General features: G+C 42.8%; 2 protein-coding genes across 4 annotated transcripts in view; both read right to left on the bottom strand.

Annotated features, from left to right (window-relative positions):
* Nucleotides 1–6,726, bottom strand: part of myo5c (myosin VC) — a 25,762-nt gene extending 19,036 nt beyond the window's left edge. For 2 of the 3 annotated variants that reach the window (XM_061245492.1, XM_061245493.1), the window contains exons 1-15: nucleotides 6,491–6,726; nucleotides 5,903–6,013; nucleotides 4,956–5,127; nucleotides 4,685–4,829; nucleotides 4,375–4,531; nucleotides 3,862–4,005; nucleotides 3,483–3,564; nucleotides 2,644–2,751; nucleotides 2,455–2,561; nucleotides 2,045–2,310; nucleotides 1,604–1,685; nucleotides 1,356–1,496; nucleotides 1,107–1,232; nucleotides 927–1,010; nucleotides 1–73 (exon numbers count right to left, since the gene is read on the bottom strand). The exon at nucleotides 1–73 is cut by the window's left edge and continues 59 nt beyond it. In XM_061245492.1, coding sequence (XP_061101476.1) covers nucleotides 1–73; nucleotides 927–1,010; nucleotides 1,107–1,232; nucleotides 1,356–1,496; nucleotides 1,604–1,685; nucleotides 2,045–2,310; nucleotides 2,455–2,561; nucleotides 2,644–2,751; nucleotides 3,483–3,564; nucleotides 3,862–4,005; nucleotides 4,375–4,531; nucleotides 4,685–4,829; nucleotides 4,956–5,127; nucleotides 5,903–6,013; nucleotides 6,491–6,517 — 1,825 coding nt within the window. In that variant the 5' untranslated portion in view covers nucleotides 6,518–6,726. Of the gene's footprint in view, nucleotides 74–926; nucleotides 1,011–1,106; nucleotides 1,233–1,355; nucleotides 1,497–1,603; nucleotides 1,686–2,044; nucleotides 2,311–2,454; nucleotides 2,562–2,643; nucleotides 2,752–3,482; nucleotides 3,565–3,861; nucleotides 4,006–4,374; nucleotides 4,532–4,684; nucleotides 4,830–4,955; nucleotides 5,128–5,902; nucleotides 6,014–6,490 lie in introns of those variants that run through there. The other variant, XM_061245494.1, reaches the window with a different exon arrangement.
* A 442-nt stretch (nucleotides 6,727–7,168) lies between these two features.
* LOC133130221 (unconventional myosin-Va-like) overlaps nucleotides 7,169–21,051 on the bottom strand; it is a 47,840-nt gene continuing 33,957 nt past the window's right edge. The window contains 14 exon segments of the mRNA XM_061244627.1: nucleotides 7,169–11,287; nucleotides 11,370–11,450; nucleotides 11,760–11,934; nucleotides 12,516–12,798; nucleotides 12,981–13,131; nucleotides 13,224–13,313; nucleotides 13,711–13,865; nucleotides 14,612–14,758; nucleotides 15,104–15,197; nucleotides 15,613–15,678; nucleotides 16,579–16,711; nucleotides 17,312–17,377; nucleotides 18,564–18,644; nucleotides 20,599–20,696. Of these exon segments, the coding sequence (XP_061100611.1) occupies nucleotides 11,135–11,287; nucleotides 11,370–11,450; nucleotides 11,760–11,934; nucleotides 12,516–12,798; nucleotides 12,981–13,131; nucleotides 13,224–13,313; nucleotides 13,711–13,865; nucleotides 14,612–14,758; nucleotides 15,104–15,197; nucleotides 15,613–15,678; nucleotides 16,579–16,711; nucleotides 17,312–17,377; nucleotides 18,564–18,644; nucleotides 20,599–20,696 (1,773 nt within the window). The 3' untranslated portion in view covers nucleotides 7,169–11,134.

Raw genomic sequence — 21,051 nt, 5'->3', positions numbered from 1 at the left:
GCCGAACTTTGATGCCCCTGCTGAAGGCAGTCGTGAGCTCTTCCTCTTGGAAAAAGCTTGCCAGCAGTGAAAGCTGATAAAAGAATAAAGGGATTCATTGGATGCACCGCAATACCATCAGCATGACTATTTTCAAAACTCTGTAGAAATATTTCATTATTTAATTTACAGAACTGTATGTAATCTACACAGGTATTCAGACCCGCCTTTTACACACGCTTATCTTCAATATTGGTTATAGGTGCTTCCTTGCGTATACTTGAAAATGTATATTAGCTCAAGTTAAGCACACACCCATGGGAGGACTAAATACTGGCATTGGAAGTCTGTTTACACAGCATGCACAGTATTTCTGACTCCCAAATGACCTGAAAAACTGAAATTAAAGCACTCGCAAAAACAAGAGATGGTTTCTGTGCATTGGTAGAGAAGAATAAACATAATTTGTTGGTACATAATGATACTGGCATTGGTCATTAACACTGAAAAATATTAGAAAATAATAACAATGAAACAATGGTGGATAAGCCTTCTTCTAAATAAAAGAAGGCTATTCATTACTGATGGTGTTGAAATTGAAAACTGAAAATGTATTTTTCAAAAAATGAAGCAGTCATAGTAGGACATTTCTCAAAGTATCAAAATAATTCCACAGTTTGTACCATGAAAATACATGTACCCACATGAACACAAGTTACTTGTGAGCTTAAAAGCTCAAGGACTTTAGTACTTTTTAAATAAAAAAAAAGCGTACACTTCAATCAATGTCCTTATCTCAGTCTAACTTGAGACACACCCACAGTCTCCACCCCATGCGTATATCCAGTTTCCAGTTTCCCATTTGTACACTGTTTAAGTGCCCAAGACTGAATTGACTGAAACTGCTAATGAGGACAATTTAGGATTTAGAATTTCGGCTCTGTTACCTTACTGTCCTTCATAATGTCGACCAGCTCTTCATACATTGTGTCTCTGTTCTTTTCCAGAAAGCCTCTACACTGATATTCCACCTGTGAAGGCAGGAGCAAAAACAAAACTGCGAATACAAGAGTGCCATCTGCAGGATGGAACTGGCATAGATTTAAAATATTTCCAAAACATTTTACCTTATCAGCAAAGTGTTGAATTACAAAAGCTTCGTTTGACATTCTGGGCTTTTCAAACAAGGTGTTCTTATCCAGATAGTTGTTGTACAGTTTCTGAAGCCAGTTTTGATCAGTGCCCTGTGGAAACTGCCAAGTAAAGGAATGATAAACAACCATTTACAGCTTTGTTTCTATGGCACAAACTCACATTAATAAAAATATTTTTCAACACAGCAACAGATCTACACAATAAATTGCAGCGGATCTTACCAAGCATTCCTCATCCAGCAGGTCCAGTATACCCATCTTGGATTCAATCAAGTCTATGACAGGCTGGTTGTCATAGAAATCGATCAACGTCCAAGGGATGTCCTCTTTCATGTACTCTTCTTGTTCCAGTTTGAACACGTGCTGTTGGCATATAACCATGCATAATTCAGCAGCGTAATTCAGAAGAGCATGAATAGACACTGACACATTGTCAACCAAAAATAAGAACACAAGAAAAAACGTTTTACCAGGTTAAACTGCTGCTGCAGTTTCTCGTTTGCGTAGTTGATGCAAAACTGCTCAAAGCTGTTGATTTCAAACGTTTCAAAGCTGAAACAAAGGGGAGAAAAAAAAAAACCAGATAAGAGTGAGGATGTCAAAACTTGTTAGGAGTCAGCCCAGATGTAGGGTGCCTTCATTTATTAGCTCTCAGAAAACTGGAGTGCACTGCAAGTGCTCTCTGGAGGTTCAGAAATTCAGAGCACTGCACCCTGAGAGCACTTTGAGCGCACACTGGATGCTCCGGCAACCGGCAAGAGAAGGTTTATCCGAACACCCGGTCATTCCAATGTAAAAAATGGCTGAAAATGTTATTTTCATTTGTAAATGAACAGATTTCTGAGTGCTGTGTGACATTTGAATCCCAGAACGCTGAAATCAGTGCCACTGAAGCGGTCCCGTATATTCACCCGTATATGTCCAGCACCCCGATGAAGGTGTGTGGCTTGCCGGGGACCTTCAGTGCCGAGTTGATGCTGTGGATGACTCCGTCGAACACGTGGGAGTAGATCTGCTTGGCCAGGGCGTCTCGGGCGTTGATGGCGTGCTCCTTGGTCACCGGTTTGACCACCGTCTCGGCCCTCAGAACGATCCTCCGATGGCAGAGCCAGCGACACAAGGCCTCGGCGTCCACCTCCAGCAGATGGCTGACCGCCGCCAGGTGTGGGTCATCAGACTGCAGGGGAGAGGAGCATGTGGCAGCACCATAAGAGATCTGGGTCATGGTTCAGCGAGCATGCAAGATCCCTGGTGCCAGCATGAACCTTGATGCCAGTCAAATGCAATCATCTTTCTCAAAACAAGTAGAGACAAAACTCACACTGACTGACGAGTTGTCACTCCCGACAGCTCTGATTTCCACATTGCCCAAGTGCAGAATCGCAGCCAAAACCTTGAAGACATCCATCTGAAGGCCCTCCTTTAACCCTACGGAGAAAGGACCGCAGTATTAATCACGTGCCACAGATAACACGCTCTTATGCGTGATCAGTGAGTCACCAACACCCACCCAACAGAGAGAAGGTCCGGCATGTTTCTGCCATGTCCGCCCTGTCGTCCACACCGTCGATGTCCGTCCGGCCGCCCATGCAGGTGTAGCTGAACTCGTCCGCGCTCACTGAAGGGATCAGGGACGCCATTCTCACATGCTTTTTACATTCTCATAGTTTCGTACAAGTACATCAATTTGGGGGGATCAATCACATTGGAAAAGACAATAACACGATATACAAAATAAATAAATAACACATAATTATAACAAATTATAGCACGTGGCCACTACGAAGCAGAGGAACTATAGCAATGGCGTGCATGCTGAATAATTTACCTGAGTAAACAAAATAATCTCAGTGCTGCTACACAAACACTCACAGCAGGCAATGCAATTATTAATCAGATTCGAATAATACACATACCTTTGCCAAAGAGAGTTGCTACAGACCAGTATGTCACATTTAGGAACTCACAAACATAAAAGTGAAAAACTATACAGCATCCTCAACCGAGGTATCTCGGTCCCTAACCTGCCGAACAGTGGCATAGCCTCAAGGCATGCACTGTGTCTGTTACACTCCTGACACTATTGAGGTTGGTATTTGAATACAGAATCACCACATTTGTAAAATAAAAAAATGTCTTCAGCCATTACAGTCTGTACACCACTGAGTGGTTCTTAAATGTCTGATACACATTTAATGAAGTTACACAAAAGGGACCTGACAACTCATTAGGGTACATTATACAGCAATGGTTTTCTTTTAGGCCATTATGAGTTTTTTAACTGGTGGGTTTGAGGGTTTGTCTTTCATGTGGTTTCTGCTCTGTCCCCTTCCACCCGCAGATACTCACACAGCCGCAGGTGCTTGAACTCGGGCTGGTCCGCAGAGGCACACATCTGGTAGAATATGTGATAATTCCTTTCGTTCTCTGACTGAGGAAAATACCGAATTACTGGAGAGAACTACACATTCATCTCACCAAGACTCACTTTGAGAGGGACTGCCGTGTCAATTTGGCACTTAATTAAAATTCCAGTCCCTGCAATGTGAACTAGCAGAACAAGCTACAGCTATTTTTTATCTCATTTGCCAAACAATACATCTCTGACCTCCTGTACAGTCAATCTATTAAAATACTTTTTACAAAAAAATCACAAAATGGGCGCACAGTGCTAACTTAAAAGGCACTATGATCTTTTTAACTAGTTTGGCCATATGCTTTATAATACCTGAAAAATGACTCTAGATTTCTCCAGAAGGTAGGTCCTCATGTTTGCTCCAATGATCTGATGTCTCCTATCAAAGCTGATCTCTGTGTACTTCCCAAAACGACTGCTGTTATCGTTTCTGGTCGTCTTTGCATTACCGAATGCCTGCAAACGACAGAACACCACTGATGAAATACAACTTTGCCATGGAACATAAATGAAAATGGGGCAGCCTGAATCCTAGGGGCTAAGTGCATGACTGGGACCTGGAACATTGGCGGTCCCTGTTGTAACCATGATAAGATCCGCACAGCTGTTTGGCCTTTGAGCAAGGCTGTTAACCCCACATTACTCAAGAGGGGATTGTCCCCTGCTTCATATAATAAGTCGCTTTGGATAAAAGTGCCAGCTAAGTAACATTATTATTATAAACGTGACCATGTTATGACATTCAGTATTATGATATTTGACCTCTATCATATAACGTAAGGAGACAGAAACATAAGCAAGTTGAAAAACATAGGTTATTACTACCTCTGTTACTGGGTTAGATGCAAGAACCTTGTCCTCCACGCGTGTATTGCTGCCAGACTTGCTGACCACAGCAAAATATCTCATGGTGTATCTTGCGGAAACAGTCTTCCCTGCTCCAGACTCTCCACTAACAATAATGGACTGGTTTTTGTTGTTCCTAGAAAAGGAAATTAAACCCTTATATCACAATCCATTAAGACTGTGACCCAGAGCACTAAAGATCTGTGTTCAGCCTGTGCCATTGTTGCTTCAACAGTTTTTTAATGCAAAATGCTTTAGAGAAACAACAAATTTATGAATAAGTTCATACCTGGCCATCTGTTTGTATGCCTCCTCGGCCACAGCGAATATATGGGGGTCCATATCTCCCATGTTCCGCCCGGAGTATGCATGGATAACAGCATCTCCGTAAACGGGCAGCTGCTTGTATGGATTAACAGCAACAAGAATAATACCTGAAAGTCAAAACAAAGAAAAGGCCTTGACACATTTTGGCATGGACAATGGCACAATGAAAAAAGCTGTTCATTGAATTTGAACCAAGTGTTTAAAGCAGTGTGCCTCTTTAAATAGGTTCCCACCACAGTAGGTGTAGATGATTTTTGATTCCACAAAGCGGACTTTGAGGTTGTGCAGGACGGCCGGTTCGTGGAGGTAACTGAGGGCTGTGAGGTCGTTCTCTCCCACCAGGATGTCGGGGTTCCGCAGGTGAGGTAGTTGTGTGACACCTGAGTCTAGTGGGTATTTCAACTCCTTCAAAGTAGAATCAATGCACAAAATAGGATTTTAGATTTTAAATGGCATTTATTGCAAGAGCTTACTCTGAATTTAGTTTGAAGCATTTGACCCTCAGCAATATTTCATATCCACAGAATACTGTATCTCAGAACCACACTCTTGTCTGAATAAATATCCAATAAGGTATATCAGTGTTATTCATTTCACATTTTTACGTATGCAAAGTACAGTGAGCTCCAGAATTATTGCCACCCCTGAGTGGCAATGCAGTCAGAGGTGCCAATAAGGTCGATCTCTATCCAATTGAAAACCTGTGGACTGAACTGATGAGGACAGTTCACAGCACAAATCCAAGAATGTGAAAGATCCTGCAAAGAGAAATGGTCCAAAATCCCTCCAAATGTTTTCCTTACCCTTGTCAAGTGGAAAAGACTCCATGCTGTTTATCCTTGGCAGCGGTGGATGCACTAAGTACTAAACCAGGGGTGCTAATAATGATAAAACCTGGTTCATTGTAAATTTTTCATTAAATGAATGTATGATTTTAGTTTATCACCTAAGTGGAGAATAAAGTATTTTTCACATGTTGCCATTTTGAGATTCTCTCAATAATTATACTGTTTATTTTTTATGTATATTTATATTATTAATAATATCTAGATTTATAATATTAATACATTAATATTCAAAGTATATATTTTTTTTACATTGCCAGTCAGGTGTGCCTATAATTCTGGAGCCCAATGTATATGTCTGTCAGCTCTATGCATTGCCCTCTAGGCCTACTTACAGTACCGTCTTCAAGTTGCAGTTCGAGTACACTATCCCCAGATCTGTAGTCTTTCAAGATTTCTGCCGACTTCCATACTTCCTCTGTATCCGGTATCCACACTCTGTTGTACTAAGGAGGAAATGGGAGGTTATAAGATAGCATAATTTCTTAAATTCCGAATAATTTAAGAGATGCAGTCATTTGGTTAGCATGATCCCGCATTCTTTTTTCTTTCATTGTTTAAAAATGTGATCAGAAGCAGTTCGGTTTGGAACAATGAGGGATTCAATTAATATATTAGAAGTAATGATATTGCTTGAATTAAAAACGAATGGAGTTCACTTGACAACAAAGTGCTGACAGCAATGGATAATAGCCTACGCCGTCCTCCACCGGTCAGTGTACCAACATCCTCAGTGTTCGCCATATGTTACAGCATTCCGTAAGAGCAGATTCAGTATCCCAAGCAACGAAGAGAACTAAAGTTTGTAAAACCAGATGAGGGGTGTCCATAACGTAATAATCAAGAATGTGCCGCCTATATGTTGTAATGTTACAACTCCACCAAACTTTTGTAACTTTATAGCTCATTCAAAAGAATCCTACCTTGGTGTATAGCTCAGATAGAGCCATGGCAACAGTTTCTTGAAAACAGAAACAGCCTTCAAAAACTTCTGATAGAGGAACGTGTTTACATCCAGCCTCGAAACTTTGTTCCTCTTTTCATAGGACGTATGATTCCCACACATGGATTTCTTTTACAGCGCGTCAGTGGTTCATTTTGGAAACCGATCAGACGGTGCAGGCTGGCCTCACTCGGCTACACATTCTGCGGACTTTGTTCCTCCTTCCGCCCATGTCGTCTTGTGACAGGAGCTTTGCAGACCGGGTGTGTTCATTTACACAGCGAGGACACGTCAAACAGGATACGTTACATGACAAACTTCAGTTTCGGTCGCACACCAATAAGGCCCACAGAAAAAGTTTTTTTCTTTTTTTTTTGCCGATATTGCAAAAAAAGTTACATGTTCTGTATTGCACGGTCAAAATTAATTTCCAGTGTGCAGCAGAAACAAGGCAGACATATCCCGATTTTAATAACATCACAGCAGTGATTTTACTATGTGGATGGCCATTTATTTGAATAATCTACTGCACTTTAATGATTTAGGGAAATAAATAAGCGAAGACAATTACAGTGCCCTGCTCGAAAAAATATGGTCATGGTAGTGATTTTTTTATTTTAGCTTGGATTGTGATCAGAAGATGAATAGGAGACAAAAGTACAGACAATCAGCTTTTTTATTTCATGGTATTTACATCAGCATACAGTACCCTGCAAAAGTATTGGAGTGGTAGAGAGAACTGTGTTAATTTTTACATATAGCTTACTTCAGGCATTTGGATAGAGATTAAAAGATGAATGAGACAAAAGTACAGACAATCAGCTTTTATTTCATGGAATTTACATGTGTAGATGTTTACCATAGTTAGCTCTCTGGTCTTCATGCTGGTGTGTGACTCCAAATGCAACCAGGAAACACCGGAGCAACAGTTGTCAGTCATCCATTAACTTAATTTTCCAATGCTGAAAATGGGAGGACTCAACACAAAAACAGTTGTTACTGTAAAACGGTACAACGCATATGCAAATACTATGATTGTACATAGCAGAAATACATTACACTTCACCGTTTCCATACTTTTAGAGGGCACTGCATTTACAGTGCTGAATTTCTTTATTTGCCTATACATTTATGATTTTTTTTTTTCTTTTATCACATGATTTTCCATGGTGAACACATTAGAGTAATTACAACACCAAAGTTTGGATTTTCACATTTTGACACCAGTTCTAGAGATGGACAGTTGAGGTGGAAAGTGGGTTGGAGAACTGTACATTTTCATCATTTCATCATCATTTCATCAAAACAGTATTGAATTAAAATAATTCTCATCATTATCCTCTTGGAACAAAGTTGAGAATATTTCATAATAATCTTTAAAACAATCCAATCTGAATCACACTGTACTTATAACAACATAATCCTGGAACATGAAAATAAGATTATGGGGGTGAACTATTTTTCTTACAAGCAAACTCTTTATCTTAAAAGGATCTATACGTCTAGCTTTGACTATGATAAATATTGCCACCTATAGTACACTGCAGGTACATCTCACAGAGCAGGGTATGCCAGTTTTCCAGAGTTTGTCAATGACATGTGACAGTAGCCGTCAACAACCTCCGGAATAAATGTAAGTGTAAGAAATTGCATATTCAAGTAAAAATATAAAGTCATTATTGAAAAACCAATAATGATCGAATGCAGGTGTCAGAAACAAATCTTGTTCTAATAATGAAGTGATGTGCAATGGTACATTTAGAATAAAACCAAACCTCTCCTTGTGTACCCCGAGACAGACCCCAGTATTGTGTGTGCTCCATATCAGGCACAGCTGATGCATGTGTAACTAATCAAGGAGAGGTTTGGCAACCACTGCAATATGAGATCTACATACACTCAAAACTTTGAAATGTTATATGCATTATATAGAACTGTATGACCAATATTATGAAAATTAATGAACTTATTATCTATGTGGCTGGTGTCTGAAAGGTATGTTAAAACAGTATGGTACAATCAATTCTATGATACGGACAAAACAAAATGCAAATAATTACTAATAACTAAAAAATGAGATATGCAATACATTTACAGAAAACATTTATCAACATTTATTCTCCACCAAAATAAAAAAATACATCAACGAATACTGTTTAAAGAAACATGAAGGGTATCTTACAAGGCAAAGCATAGCTATGTCAGATCAAGGATTAATAATTCTTTACAGACACAGAAAGCAAAAATAAATATCACAGATTGTGTGCTATATGTTCTATAATCAGGTAAGGCTTTGTCAAAAATGTTATAATTAAAAATCTCAAAGTACAGTACATGAATGACAGTAAACAAAACATTCAAAATGGTTAGACTTTCAATAGTGCATTATTTTCCAGTATAATCCAATTATTCCATTTGCGTTCAAATACAATACAATACCCTATACTATTATAATGTAATGGCAGAAGTTCTGTGAAGAAAAAGGTCTAACCTTCACCATTAACTTTTTATTGAATTATTAAAAATACTAACCTTTAAGGGAAAACATCTTTCCAGTTTTCAAGTAGTTCTGGATTTGTTTTGGGAAAGGCTTTAAGTAGAGCCAAGTGCACACATGCAGGTAACTGATAATGACCTTAGATTAAAAGGGGAAAGGAAGCCATCTTGTAAGATGCTCAGTTGCTGGCTGGTCTATAATTTCTCTTAAATAATATAAAATAATACTCCATTTCTCAGATGCTTTCCCTGAATAGTTCTGTGAGGCAAGGTAATGCGATAATATCATTAACAATAGTCCTGGTGGACCCAGTGATTCTGATATGTAAATCTGCTCCATCTTGTAAGAGGTGAGAAAATTAAACAATATGGTAGATTCCTGTTATATTCTACTCTACGTCCTTCCCATTAAGATTCTGCACCCTGTGAATATACAAGGTATATTGTTTTTTTAAACAATCATGAGGAAAACTATTTCACCCAAGAACAGATGGCACAAAAAATAGCAGGAAAAGTACAGCATACTTACAGCTGGGTTATCTTAAGGAGACACAGAACAATTTATTTCCACCTAAACAGAACAATGTGTAAGGCAAGGGATGATGAAGAACATATAAGTCTGTAATGTCTTTAGATAACAGCTAGCCTATTTGATTACAGGTTTGCTCTATTGGATAAGAGCTTTGAGAACCAGTCTACAAATCTGTGAATAACCTGTAAAAATAAAAGCATGCAGATTCGTTTTAAATATTTTATTCTATCCAGTGTGCACAAATACAACACAAAATACAAATAGCAACAGATAAAGCAGCGACAGAGAGTTTCAGCCTTCGGAAAATGAGGGAGATTGTAGGCAAATGGTCCACTTAGCTTTTATGGTGAGCTGGTTTCCATTAATATGGCAATCAAGATGACTTAATGGCTTTAAAAGGTACAGGGCTAAAGACTCACCAATTATTTGACCAGATCCTTAGTGACAATGAATCCTGATCAAACTCCAATTCCAACTGACAAACAAAATTGTCATTTGGTTCTTTCCTTAAACCTGAAAAACAAATATTGGGGGGCCAAATGTGTGGATATGCCACTTACACAAGACAGCTATAATTAGTGTGTCCTAAATAAAACAAACCACAATGTATGTATGTACCGGAAAATAACCTTACTAATAATTTTTAGACTCATGTTTACTTGTATAATAAATATATGCAGACAGTGTTCCTTTTCAATCAGATTGATCTAATAGACAACCAACACCTATCCATCATTTCTGTACTACATATAGAATATATAGCAAAGAAAAATATACACATCCAAAATATTGGATATACATACTATGATACAGGCATTGGCCACTATGATGAATTAACCAGAACAGACAAGTTCAGTAATGTTCACAAATGTAATAGATCACACTTTTTTTCCAGTGTACCACTACATTACAATCAGAACCCCAGACTGAGAACACCAGTGCACATATTTATACCATTGATATCATGTAATAAACCTGAGCAACGTCCAGCTTTGTTTGAGTACTCCTTTTTGAAACATTCTTTAGTGCCTCTCCATTCCTTTTCCCCCCAGTTTAGAATGCCCAATCTTATTTTATCAGCACTCATTGCCACCAGCTGTGCTATCGATTTTCCCAATTAATCTGCAGTTCACAAAAAAGGGCTCAGTTCACCTGCAGCCAAATGGGCACACTAGCAGGTACCCCAACAACCAGCAGGGGTTGCTGGTGTGCAATGAATCTCCCATTCTGGCCAACCCTGGGTGAAGATGGAGAGAATTGTGCTTTGCCCTAAGGGGCTGCTGGCCACAGTTGGCACTGGTGCGGTTCAGATTCGTTATAAGACTGTGGGGTCCATCAGTGCACTAAAGAAGAGTCTTAACAGGACGAAGCACCCACCAGTCCTGTTAAGGGTACTTCTAAATTTTCTAATTGTCACCACGGGGAACATTAATTACTCAGCATTCAAGATTGATGTATCCCTGCACAGGACTTGGCTTGCTTTAAGAGTCCAGGACGTCTACACATGCGAGTAACAGCCAGGTTCACACCTGCATGTGAGGAGGGCCGGGTTCAGACATCCACTACACGCATGTAAAGGCCGGGCTCAGGCTGCCTCTACACGCGTGTTAGGAAGCCCAGGTTGAGGCTGCTGGGAATGTGGACGGTGTCCAGGATGAGAGTGGAGGGGTTGAAGGGGAATGTGACGGGGTAGATGATTCGGGTGTCCATGAGGAGCTGAGGAGACTGCTTTCTGTCCGGTAAACGGGTCTGAAAGAGGGTGAAAAAACCATGAGACACAGGCAACAAATTCTGAGAAACATTCCAGCAATTCCCTCTCCCAGGAACGTACCTGAATCGTTTCGATGAATGTTATGGTAACCCTTTCCTCAAATTCATTCACAGGGGTGTACAAGTTCAGCACCTTGACAATCTGGTGAGAAAACGCAAAATAACTAGTAAGCACTTTCAGATGTTCGTATGGAGTGATTCATGTTAGTCAAATTTTTGTAATGTTTTTATTATTATTATTTTTAAATATATTTAATGTTTTTTTCAACTTTATTGGACAGTACAGCGTAGCGAGACAGGAAGAAAGAGAGCGAGGGAAAGACATGCAACATGTTGTGTGGCGGGATGCTAAACGCCGCCCTGACCCTTGATGAGGATGTGCACAGCGAGACACCCCGTTCCCCATCAGGACTACATCAGACCCCCTCACACGGCATGGCGGCCGGCATACCTGTGCACTGCTGAGGGCGTTGCACATGGAGCAGATGGCGTCCGCGTCTTCGTCAGTCTTCTTCTTCACCTGCAGCAGCTGGGCGGCCTGGATCAGGGGCTCCAGCGTGTCCTTGGCCCCGCAGGTCATCAGGTTCTTATCCCTCAGCCACTCCTCCAGCTGACTCACGTTGTACCTGGGGAGGGGGGGGGGGGGGGAAGCAGTGACCAACAAACTCCAGGAACACGCACATTCAATTCAGTTCTTTTATTTGTATAGCGGATTTGCCTATGTTGCTATGGATACACCGCAACGGCCCTGTTGCTTGGCGGTCCGGGATTCCCCAGATTGAGGATTTGGAGAGAAGGATACTCCTTCTGCAAGCCGCATCTCTGAGGTTCCAGCGACCATGACTCTGAGGCGATTACAATCAGGGCTCTACTGTATACGGCAATCCTACAGCCCCGGCCGAGTCCCTCCCCCCTCCCTCAGAGCAGCGAGTCAATTACGCCGCTCCACGTGTGCTGATCAATCAATTTTGGCTTTGGCAGGACCGGGGCACGAACCCCGGTCCTCGGTGTGCAACTGCAAAGGACTGATGCCTGCGTCAAGTTCCCTTAATTTAGCCGTGTGGCACCACGGCACTGGACTATCTCGCCATATCGTTACCATTGACTTTACACTGGAAGGGTGGCTGAACGGAAAACTGGAGCAAATGGCGGCGTCTCTCTACAAGGCCAGGACCCCGTGTGGCCCATGGGGCTGCGCTGCACGTACCTGATCTGCATGCCCTTGCTCCAGGAGCACATGTCTTTGCGCAGCAGCAGGTTGTTGAGGGTGACGGCACCGATGATGTAGAACTGCTGCTTCACCACCTGCCTGACCAGGTCGGGGTCGATGCCGTGCTGGTACATGGTGGAGTGGAAGGAGGAGAGCTGGCGCAGGATGGAGTCCAGGGTGTAGGTGCCTTCATCCGCAATGCTGGAGGTCCTCTTCCTCAGCCCCGTGGGCTTCACCCCCGAAACGCCCTGGATGGTCTCGTGCTCCAGCATTCCAGAGACTGCAGCAAACACAGAGAGTGTGATAGCCCATACAATACATATCGCTCAAGGCCAGTTTATAGTCCAGTTTGTAGTCTAGTGACGGTACAGTACATAGAATAAGATTACACAAGGGCATTTAAATGAGCATCTCATGGGCAAGCCATACTCCAGTGTCATAATACAAAGATTCTTGATTTACCTATCATGGGCTGCAAAAGGGTCTCCATGCATCTGATGAGCTGCTGGTATATCTGGATGGCCAGGTCGCTCAGAACCTGCTGGTACTCGGCCAGGTCGAAGTTAGACAGGCAGTGCTCGTTCTGCCTGGGAGTGTTGTACTTCATGAAGGACTGCACGGACACAGAGCACAGCAAGGTCAGAAGAGACGGCACACAATGGCCACCGGCTTCACACTGCACCCACAGGCTGGGACCCCTCTTACCTCCTCTCCGCTGTACTGCTTCAGACAGTGCAGGAGGCGACACGTATTGGACAGCCAGAAAGAGACCACTTCAAAGTCGTCCCCTCTTTTCTGCAACCGGAAAAAAGAGAGAAATGTTCAGAGTTCTTCAGAGCATATTCTTGAGTGATGTGAACACAATCTCATGAGTCAGAGAGGCATGGGTGATGAGTCATTTTGCCGTTTACTGATGTAGAAGACAAAACTATCCAAAGTGTCCCAGTCTTTGAGAGAACGTAGTTTTTGTGCCACGCTGTGTTCTGTTTGATACTCGAATGCAGTGCCATGTAACTTGGGAACTTCTAACAGTTATGATGTTATTAATACCAAAAAAAACCTGCCAATAATACAGCAATAAAAGCTTGTGAGCCCCCTTTTATAGTGTATACAAACGATTTGATTTAAAGTGTTTAATGATGAAACCGTTGCGCAGAGTGTCTGGCAGTGCACGGAGCGAAGCCTCACGTACCTTCAGGATCTTCTTGATGCTGTTGATGGTGGACGTCAGCAGCGATCGCACCTTCTGGTCGTCGTTGAGATAGTCGGCGTGCCGCAGACACATGAAGAGGACGTAGGCCGGCAGGCCCGGGATGAAGCTGACCGCCACGCCCCGAGGCTTCAGCTCTGCAGGGGCCAAACACAGGCAGGCTGGAGGTGTGAGCGCAACCTGTGCACTGCAGGCCCTCAAAACCGCAAGATAATCTGTGATAATACTCATAAAACCAGAAAGCACAGCTGTAAAAAGTGTATCATAGTAATACGAATAATGTATTGCATTAAGTAGCACCTTTCACTGCAAAAACCAACAAAAATGACAAGTTTTTTAGTCTTATATTGACACTTAAAACACATTTTCCTTTTACTTTCTTGCTAAATAAGATGAACATTGGCAATGGGTATGACAAGATTTCAAGATTTGACAATGGATTAAGAAAATTTCATTCATCAAACAAACAATGACTTAAAACAAGCTGATATTTTCCACAAAAACAGTAAGATCTTAAGGTTTATTTATTAAGGCTTAAGACCATGTTACATTACATTACATTACATTATTGGCATTTGGCAGACGCTCTTATCCAGAGCGACATACAGTTGATTAGGAGAGAGACTAAGCAGGAGGACCTTGCTCAAGGGCCCAACAGCTGTGCGGATCTTATTGTGGCTAGACTGGGATTAGAACCACCGACCTTGCGTGTCCCAGTCATTTACCTTAACCACTATGCTACAGGCCACCCATGTGATTTCAATGCTTGTTAAAACAGTCACCATTTACAGTGTTAATGGTGTGGAGAGGATGTTTTGCATCTCAGACCAGAGCAGTGATGGAAAGGCATAATGACCCAGGCCGGGCTGGAAGAATCACACACCTAGAATGAGGTTCTTCACCAGTTTGGGCTCATCCTCCCGCTTGTATTCCAGCATGCCCTGGAAGTCCTTCTCTCGCCGGGGGATGTTCACCGTGAGGATGGGCTCCTCCACTATCTGTCCTGGAGATATGCTGTCTATCTGACCCACTGAAACCGATGACAGCAAAGACCAGCCCAGCGGCTGTGGTTATGCTTCAGGCACAAATCACTGGAATTACTGTAGAAATGGTTCTATAGCAGCAATAATCAAATCTGGACCTCAAATTGAAATCCGGCCCAGGTTTTCTTTTCTCCAAGGTAAATCAGCTGAACAATTTGTGCTAGACTGTCTGTAGACCTGACTCTCAGGTAAAAGGAAGGGTGGAAAGATTTTATGGTGCCTGTTCTACAGTATGTATACTAAACATCCGTAGTTAAAAAATGCCTGTATTTCTAAAGGGGTTGTGTGTAATTCAGTGTAATTCATTTGACAGCTGTAGCACTGGCGTTCACCTTCCCGTTCCCCAATCTTCTTGGAGAAGACCTTGATCTGCTTCTTGAATTTACGGATGATCTTTTCCTGCTTTTCGAGCTGGCCCAGGAGTTCCTGTAAGATGGGGGACAATTAGGCTCACAGGAGAGAGATCTTTAGCCTAGCCTAGCTCTGCAATTCACGGTGGCATCTGCACATATATTTAATAGATGGAACTTCTTTTAAAACAAGCATATATTCAAAAGTATTTTTTACATGGGGAAAACCTGTGCATACCTCACCCAGAGTGCTTATTAGAAAGGGTGGGTGTAGGATAAATTAGCTGTTGGAAAATGCAGAGAACACTCTAGCAGTTAGTGCAGCTCTGTGGATACACACCCCTCAGTGAAGCACACCCAGTGCGATGCTGTTAGTCCTAACACACACGCACACACACACACACACCACACACCCCATCACACATACCACACACCCCACACACAACACACAACGCACACAACAGACACTCGGCACCAACTTCCCTACATACAATGGCCCGCTGATAAATTAAAGTCAGCTTCTTCTTATATTTGCCTGGGTCATCCCTATATACATCCTGTGAGGTAAAATCCACAGAACGATTGATGGGTTATAATACTTAAAACACTCCAGATAATGATAACAGAGGAAGTCCACACAGGCAATGATAAAGATTTACAAAGCTACAGATATGCAGCATTTTGCCAGTTGTACAATGTGGTTCAAATATCTGAAAACTAACATGACATGTAACAGAACAGAATGACGATGAGTTAAACACAAAAATATCTACAAACATCTATAAACTAAGTATAGTATATTTTGGCTGGAAAAAATAACCAAACTCCAGTACTACAGTAATTTTAATTCTGCCAGCAAATCTCTTACTGTGCGCCATTCTCAATCAGTTAACGGATGAGTGCGAGGCACTAACATTTCTCAAACAAATATCCATATCCTTTGTTATACATTACTATCAAAAAGTGGACAAAGCTCATAAATATAGGGAGCCTGAAGATGAGGGCAGCTAAAATGGAAGTTAGTTTGTGTAGATCAGGGCTGCCCAACCCTGTTCCTGGAGATCTACCGTGCAGCCCTGCTTTAGCTGTTGAATGAGGTGTGCTTTGTTAGGGTTGGAATGAAAGCCTACAGGACGGTAGATCTCGGGTAACAGGGTTGGGCAGCCCTGCACTAGCTGTTGAATGAGGTGTGCTTTGTTAGGGTTGGAATGAAAGCCTACAGGACGGTAGATCTCCAGGAACAGGGTTGGGCAGCCCTGCACTAGCTGTTGAATGAGGTGTGCTTCGTTAGGGTTGGAATGAAAGCCTACAGGATGGTAGATCTCCAGGAACAGGGTTGGGCAGCCCTGCACTAGCTGTTGAATGAGGTGTGCTTCGTTAGGGTTGGAATGAAAGCCTACAGGCCGGTGGATCTGTAAGAACAGGGTTGGGCAGCCCCGGTGCAGAGGGACACGCACCAGGTTCTCGTTGGTGAGGCGGGTGATCTCGTGCTGCAGGCTGGCCTCGATGCGTGCCTCCGGGGGCAGCTGCAGGTTCTGGGTCAGGAGCTGCTGCTGACGGCTGTTCTCCTCCTTCAAACTCTGCAGCTCCCTGTGGAGAGGAAGAACACATCATCCAAACTGTCCAGGAGAGGACCACTGCAATAAGCACTCTATTACATGCAGCACGAAGAGAATTCACAATGCATCAGCACAGTGCTTTCTCTGAAACAAAGCAGCGAGCTCTCCGATATACAGTGCACTCTGTAAGTGTCTGCAGTGGTACAATTCCTTTTTTTGGGGGGGGTTTTCTTTTGGCTCTGTACTCCAGCATATAGGATTTTAAATGAAGCAATGAAAGGAATAAAAAACCCTCACCTTTAATTTGAGGCCATTTACATCCATATTGGGCGATCCATGTAGGAATTGCATCCCATTTTATATGAATCCCCCATTTTAGGGGACCATAAGTAATTGGATAGTTGCTTCTCAGCTGTTTCTGATTAGTCTTAGGACCAGAGTTGTGCCAATGACAGGCAAGGAAGCCATTATGAGGCTGAGAAGAGAAACTGCACTGTATGGAATCTGTGTTTTACGGCATACCCGTGGCTGGGCAAAACGGTTTTATCCGACTGCTGATGAACAAACGCACACAAGCATGCACTGCGATTGCTGCAAATTTCTCTCCAAGTCTGTGTGTCGTCTTCCATACCTGCGCACTGCCTCCATCTCTCCGTCATGGCACCTCTTCTGCGTCTGGAGCTGGGACTCCAGGAGCCTGCAGACGGGAGAGAAGGAGGAGCGGGAGGAGGGCGGGAGAGAAGGAGGAGTGGGAGGAGGGCGGGAGAGAAGGAGGAGTGGGAGGAGGGCGAGAGAGAAGGAAGCAGCACAGAGCGGGACGGAGGTGTGTAGAGGAGAGGGGAGGGCATTTGAGCAGGGGAGAGAGGGATGGAGGTGTGTAGAGGAGAGGGGAGGGCATTTGAGCAGGGGAGAGAGGGATGGACAGGACAGAATAGAAGAGGGAAGAGGAGAGTTGAGAGGACAGATGAGAGAAGGGGGGGGGGGGGGGGGTCCAGGGAGAGAAGTTAGCAACAATGTAAACCTGAATACAAGATGGAAGCAGGCAGGAGCTTTAGCCATTCAGCAGGAGCTGCAGATGTGAAGTAGCAAAGCAGCTGCTGCCTTCATTCCAGAGCCCCTAAGAACATGCCTTCAGCTCCGCCCCTGTGTTTTCCTTTCCCTCTTAATCATCGTAGCTCAGCGCATTAGAAGAGAATACTTTGTTGTACTGGAGGTCTTTAATTCAACGCCATCTTTGAAGTTTGTCTGAAAATAACAGAAAAAATATCTCCAAAAAAGTAAATTATTTAGAGTTATCTATTATAGTTATATATTATCTAGAGTGAGACAAAAACACAAAGGCGAATCTCGGCCATCGCACGTGTGGCAGGCTGTCCCAGCAAGCCAGGGCCAAACCAGCCATTCAGACTCAAAGACGTTAGGGACTGTGCCAGCAAACACTCGGCTACACTATGGCTAAGACATCTCCAACACTTCCAGCCACGTTCTACATAACCTAGATGGAACAGGTTTGGGGTGGGAGACCATGGAAAGGGGCAGGAAGGGCATTTAGGACCATAATACTTGTGAAAAGAGCAAAGCTGTGGTCCTCCATGGTCCTCCATGGGTCTCCACTGGCACTGAGAATTAACAGTGGACAGGGAAGGCAGAAGTAGTGTGTGCATAAGGTATACAGGTTTGCTCAAGGAGCTCAGCTACGGAGGACGTGCTTTAGAAGGATAGTGAAGCAGTTGAACTGTTCAGGAGAGGGCTGTGGAGCAGGGTGGTTAGTAAAGGACACACGCGCGAACAACAGCAGGGAAGGTACGTGTGAGAGAAAGGGAGCAAGACAGAGAGAGAAAAAGAGGTGGGGCCTGCACACAAGTCTGGGGAACATGGTTAACCTGTTGGTCTCCTTTAACCCTCCATAAGCCAGCCAGAGCTCGCCATCCTCATTCAGCTCATGGTAGTCTGGAGTGGGGGATCTGACAAACAAAACAAAGAAAGAAAAAGAAAACCAAAAAGAAAAGGGGGAGGGGATGAGGGAGGTGATTCGGAGTGTGAGAATGAAAAGGAAAAAATGATTCTGCTCTTTCCTAACATGCCCCCGACAAACTAGCAAGAATCAATAATAGAGCTTTATAGATTTAATTTGATTCAGTTTAGTCCAGCTGTACTCAATTTAATACTGCAAAACAAAGATCGGACTGAATGAATAAAACAGAAACTGATATGAATGAAATGAAGCAAACATGATTTGAAAAGAATGCACTGCACATAAAAATATTCAAACTTCACTTGTTTGAAGCCACTCAATCTGACAAAATCTTGCAATCTCTATAAAAGCTGGTTATGTACTACCATGTTAGTGGAAAAAAGCCTCAATTACCAAAGAATTAGGTTACCTGGGTTGAGCAATTGGCCATAAGTGATGACTTAACTCAACACATCCCTAGGAACAGAGAGGCAAGTGGTGTCCCACTATACATATATAAGGGGAGAGCAGTTTTCGCTGATGCTGTGAGTTCCTAACAGCGGACATTTTCCATGTACTTGTCAAAGGTTAGGCACTGGAACTGTACAGTTTGGCTGCAAGTTTCCAATACATGTTCTAGAAAGGCATCACATTCAGGCAAAACCACACATCAATTACGTGCAAACACATTCCCTGCCACCAATTACCTGAACTTAACCATGAGCTCATTCACTTCAGGGGGATTATGCAAAAACCTGGGAGATCCGAACAAGAAAATTCATATGGATTTGTGGTGCATGTTGTGGTTAAGACTATGAACTTCTACTCGAGTGGCACTCGACACCACAGCGCTGATGACATCACTGGACACATTTCTACCCCCAGCATCTTTCTGGAAATAAATTGCCCTTTGGTAGTAATATGAACAATTTTACGGTCTCCATAGTGCTTGGATTCACCAAACGGATTCGCCGTAAGCTGGCATTCAAGCTACAGCCTATGGTGCTTCTCCAGAACAAACCAAATGACTTTATTCATCATAGCCTATATATTGCAGACAGATGCTCTCCCACATTTCTGACTAAACCATTACCTCTAAGGCTCTAAAAATGTGGTATGGAATGAAAAATTAGAGGCCCATGAGCATATATAAAATAAGTGAACGTGGGTTATTATTATTATTTACCCTGCTGTAAAATCAAGCTCTGACCAGCTTGAAATGACCAGCTACCATCTGTTTCAAAAGATAGTTTGAGTGGTTTTTATCAGCAGGGTATACAAATCAGCGTATGAAGGAAAGTAAAGTGAGAAAAGGCCCATTATCACGCAGTGCGTCCACTGGGCTTGCAGAGCTGAATGATGCTTACAGCTGTGCTGAAGAGAGAAGATGCAGTACGGTTACACCGCACATGCAGGAGCTAAGCTTTCACAGAACAATGGGCCATTTACAATGACAAACACTGAAGAGTCAGACAGTGGGGGTAACCTTCAGATGCGACACACGGCATACAATGCCTCACAACCCCCTACCCCCTCCGGGCTGGGTGCAGTGTCCTGAGATGAAATGCAGTCCCTTCTCTGAAAGGACAGGACTCGCTATGCGTTGACGGTAGCAATCTTTCTTGCCGTTATGTTAGCTAGCTTAATAGACGCCGCCTATCAAGGTACCTATAGCAAAGGCTACCAAAGAGGCAAGCAACAGTTGTGAATTACAGTAGGAAGCTAATGTTAGCTAGCTAGGTGGATACGCTTACAAACAAGAAAGATGGATATAGTGAAGGCTTAGCTCACATTTTCTTGCTTGCTAGTTTGGCAGCAGGTGGCTATAAGGTTAATCAACGCAACTGAAACTATACATAGGCAGGCGCTGAAATGTTTCAAAGTACACAATCATGTGATATGCAATAAGGGGTCGATTCCCCCGATGGGGGCCACGACACGAGGAGAAAGGCTGTGGGACATACTTGTTGGTCTCTTTGAATCCTACATAAGCCTGAGCGAGTTCTCCCGCATTCATCTTCTGGACATCTTTCAAGTACGACACAACATCCGTCATGGTCTCCTGCGGGATGGGGAAGAAAGGCAGAATGTGTGGAAAAGCAGTTTTTTTTGTGCCTCAACAGCATTTATATACGAGTCACACAGTGTTGACGTTTCCCATAGAAACAAGACACTCAGTTAAAGTCTCCTCCATTCTTTTCCCTGTGTCAATGGCAGTAAATTAAATATTATGGCAGTAAATTAAATATTATGGTCCCCCAAGGACAAATTCTACAGTCCAGGTACAAAGTGCTGTAGAAAAGATAATTTGTGATTACAAAAATGTGTAATCACAAATTAAATTAACGGAAAATATTGCAGATAGTGCTGATGCTCTATAGGATTTGTATTTTTGAAAACAAAGAAGAACATTCCAC

Source organism: Conger conger, chromosome 6, assembly GCF_963514075.1.
Source record: "Conger conger chromosome 6, fConCon1.1, whole genome shotgun sequence".
NCBI classification, from domain to species: Eukaryota; Metazoa; Chordata; class Actinopteri; order Anguilliformes; family Congridae; genus Conger; species Conger conger.
Note: the sequence above shows the minus strand (reverse complement) of the source record. Positions and strands in the feature narration are given on the sequence as shown.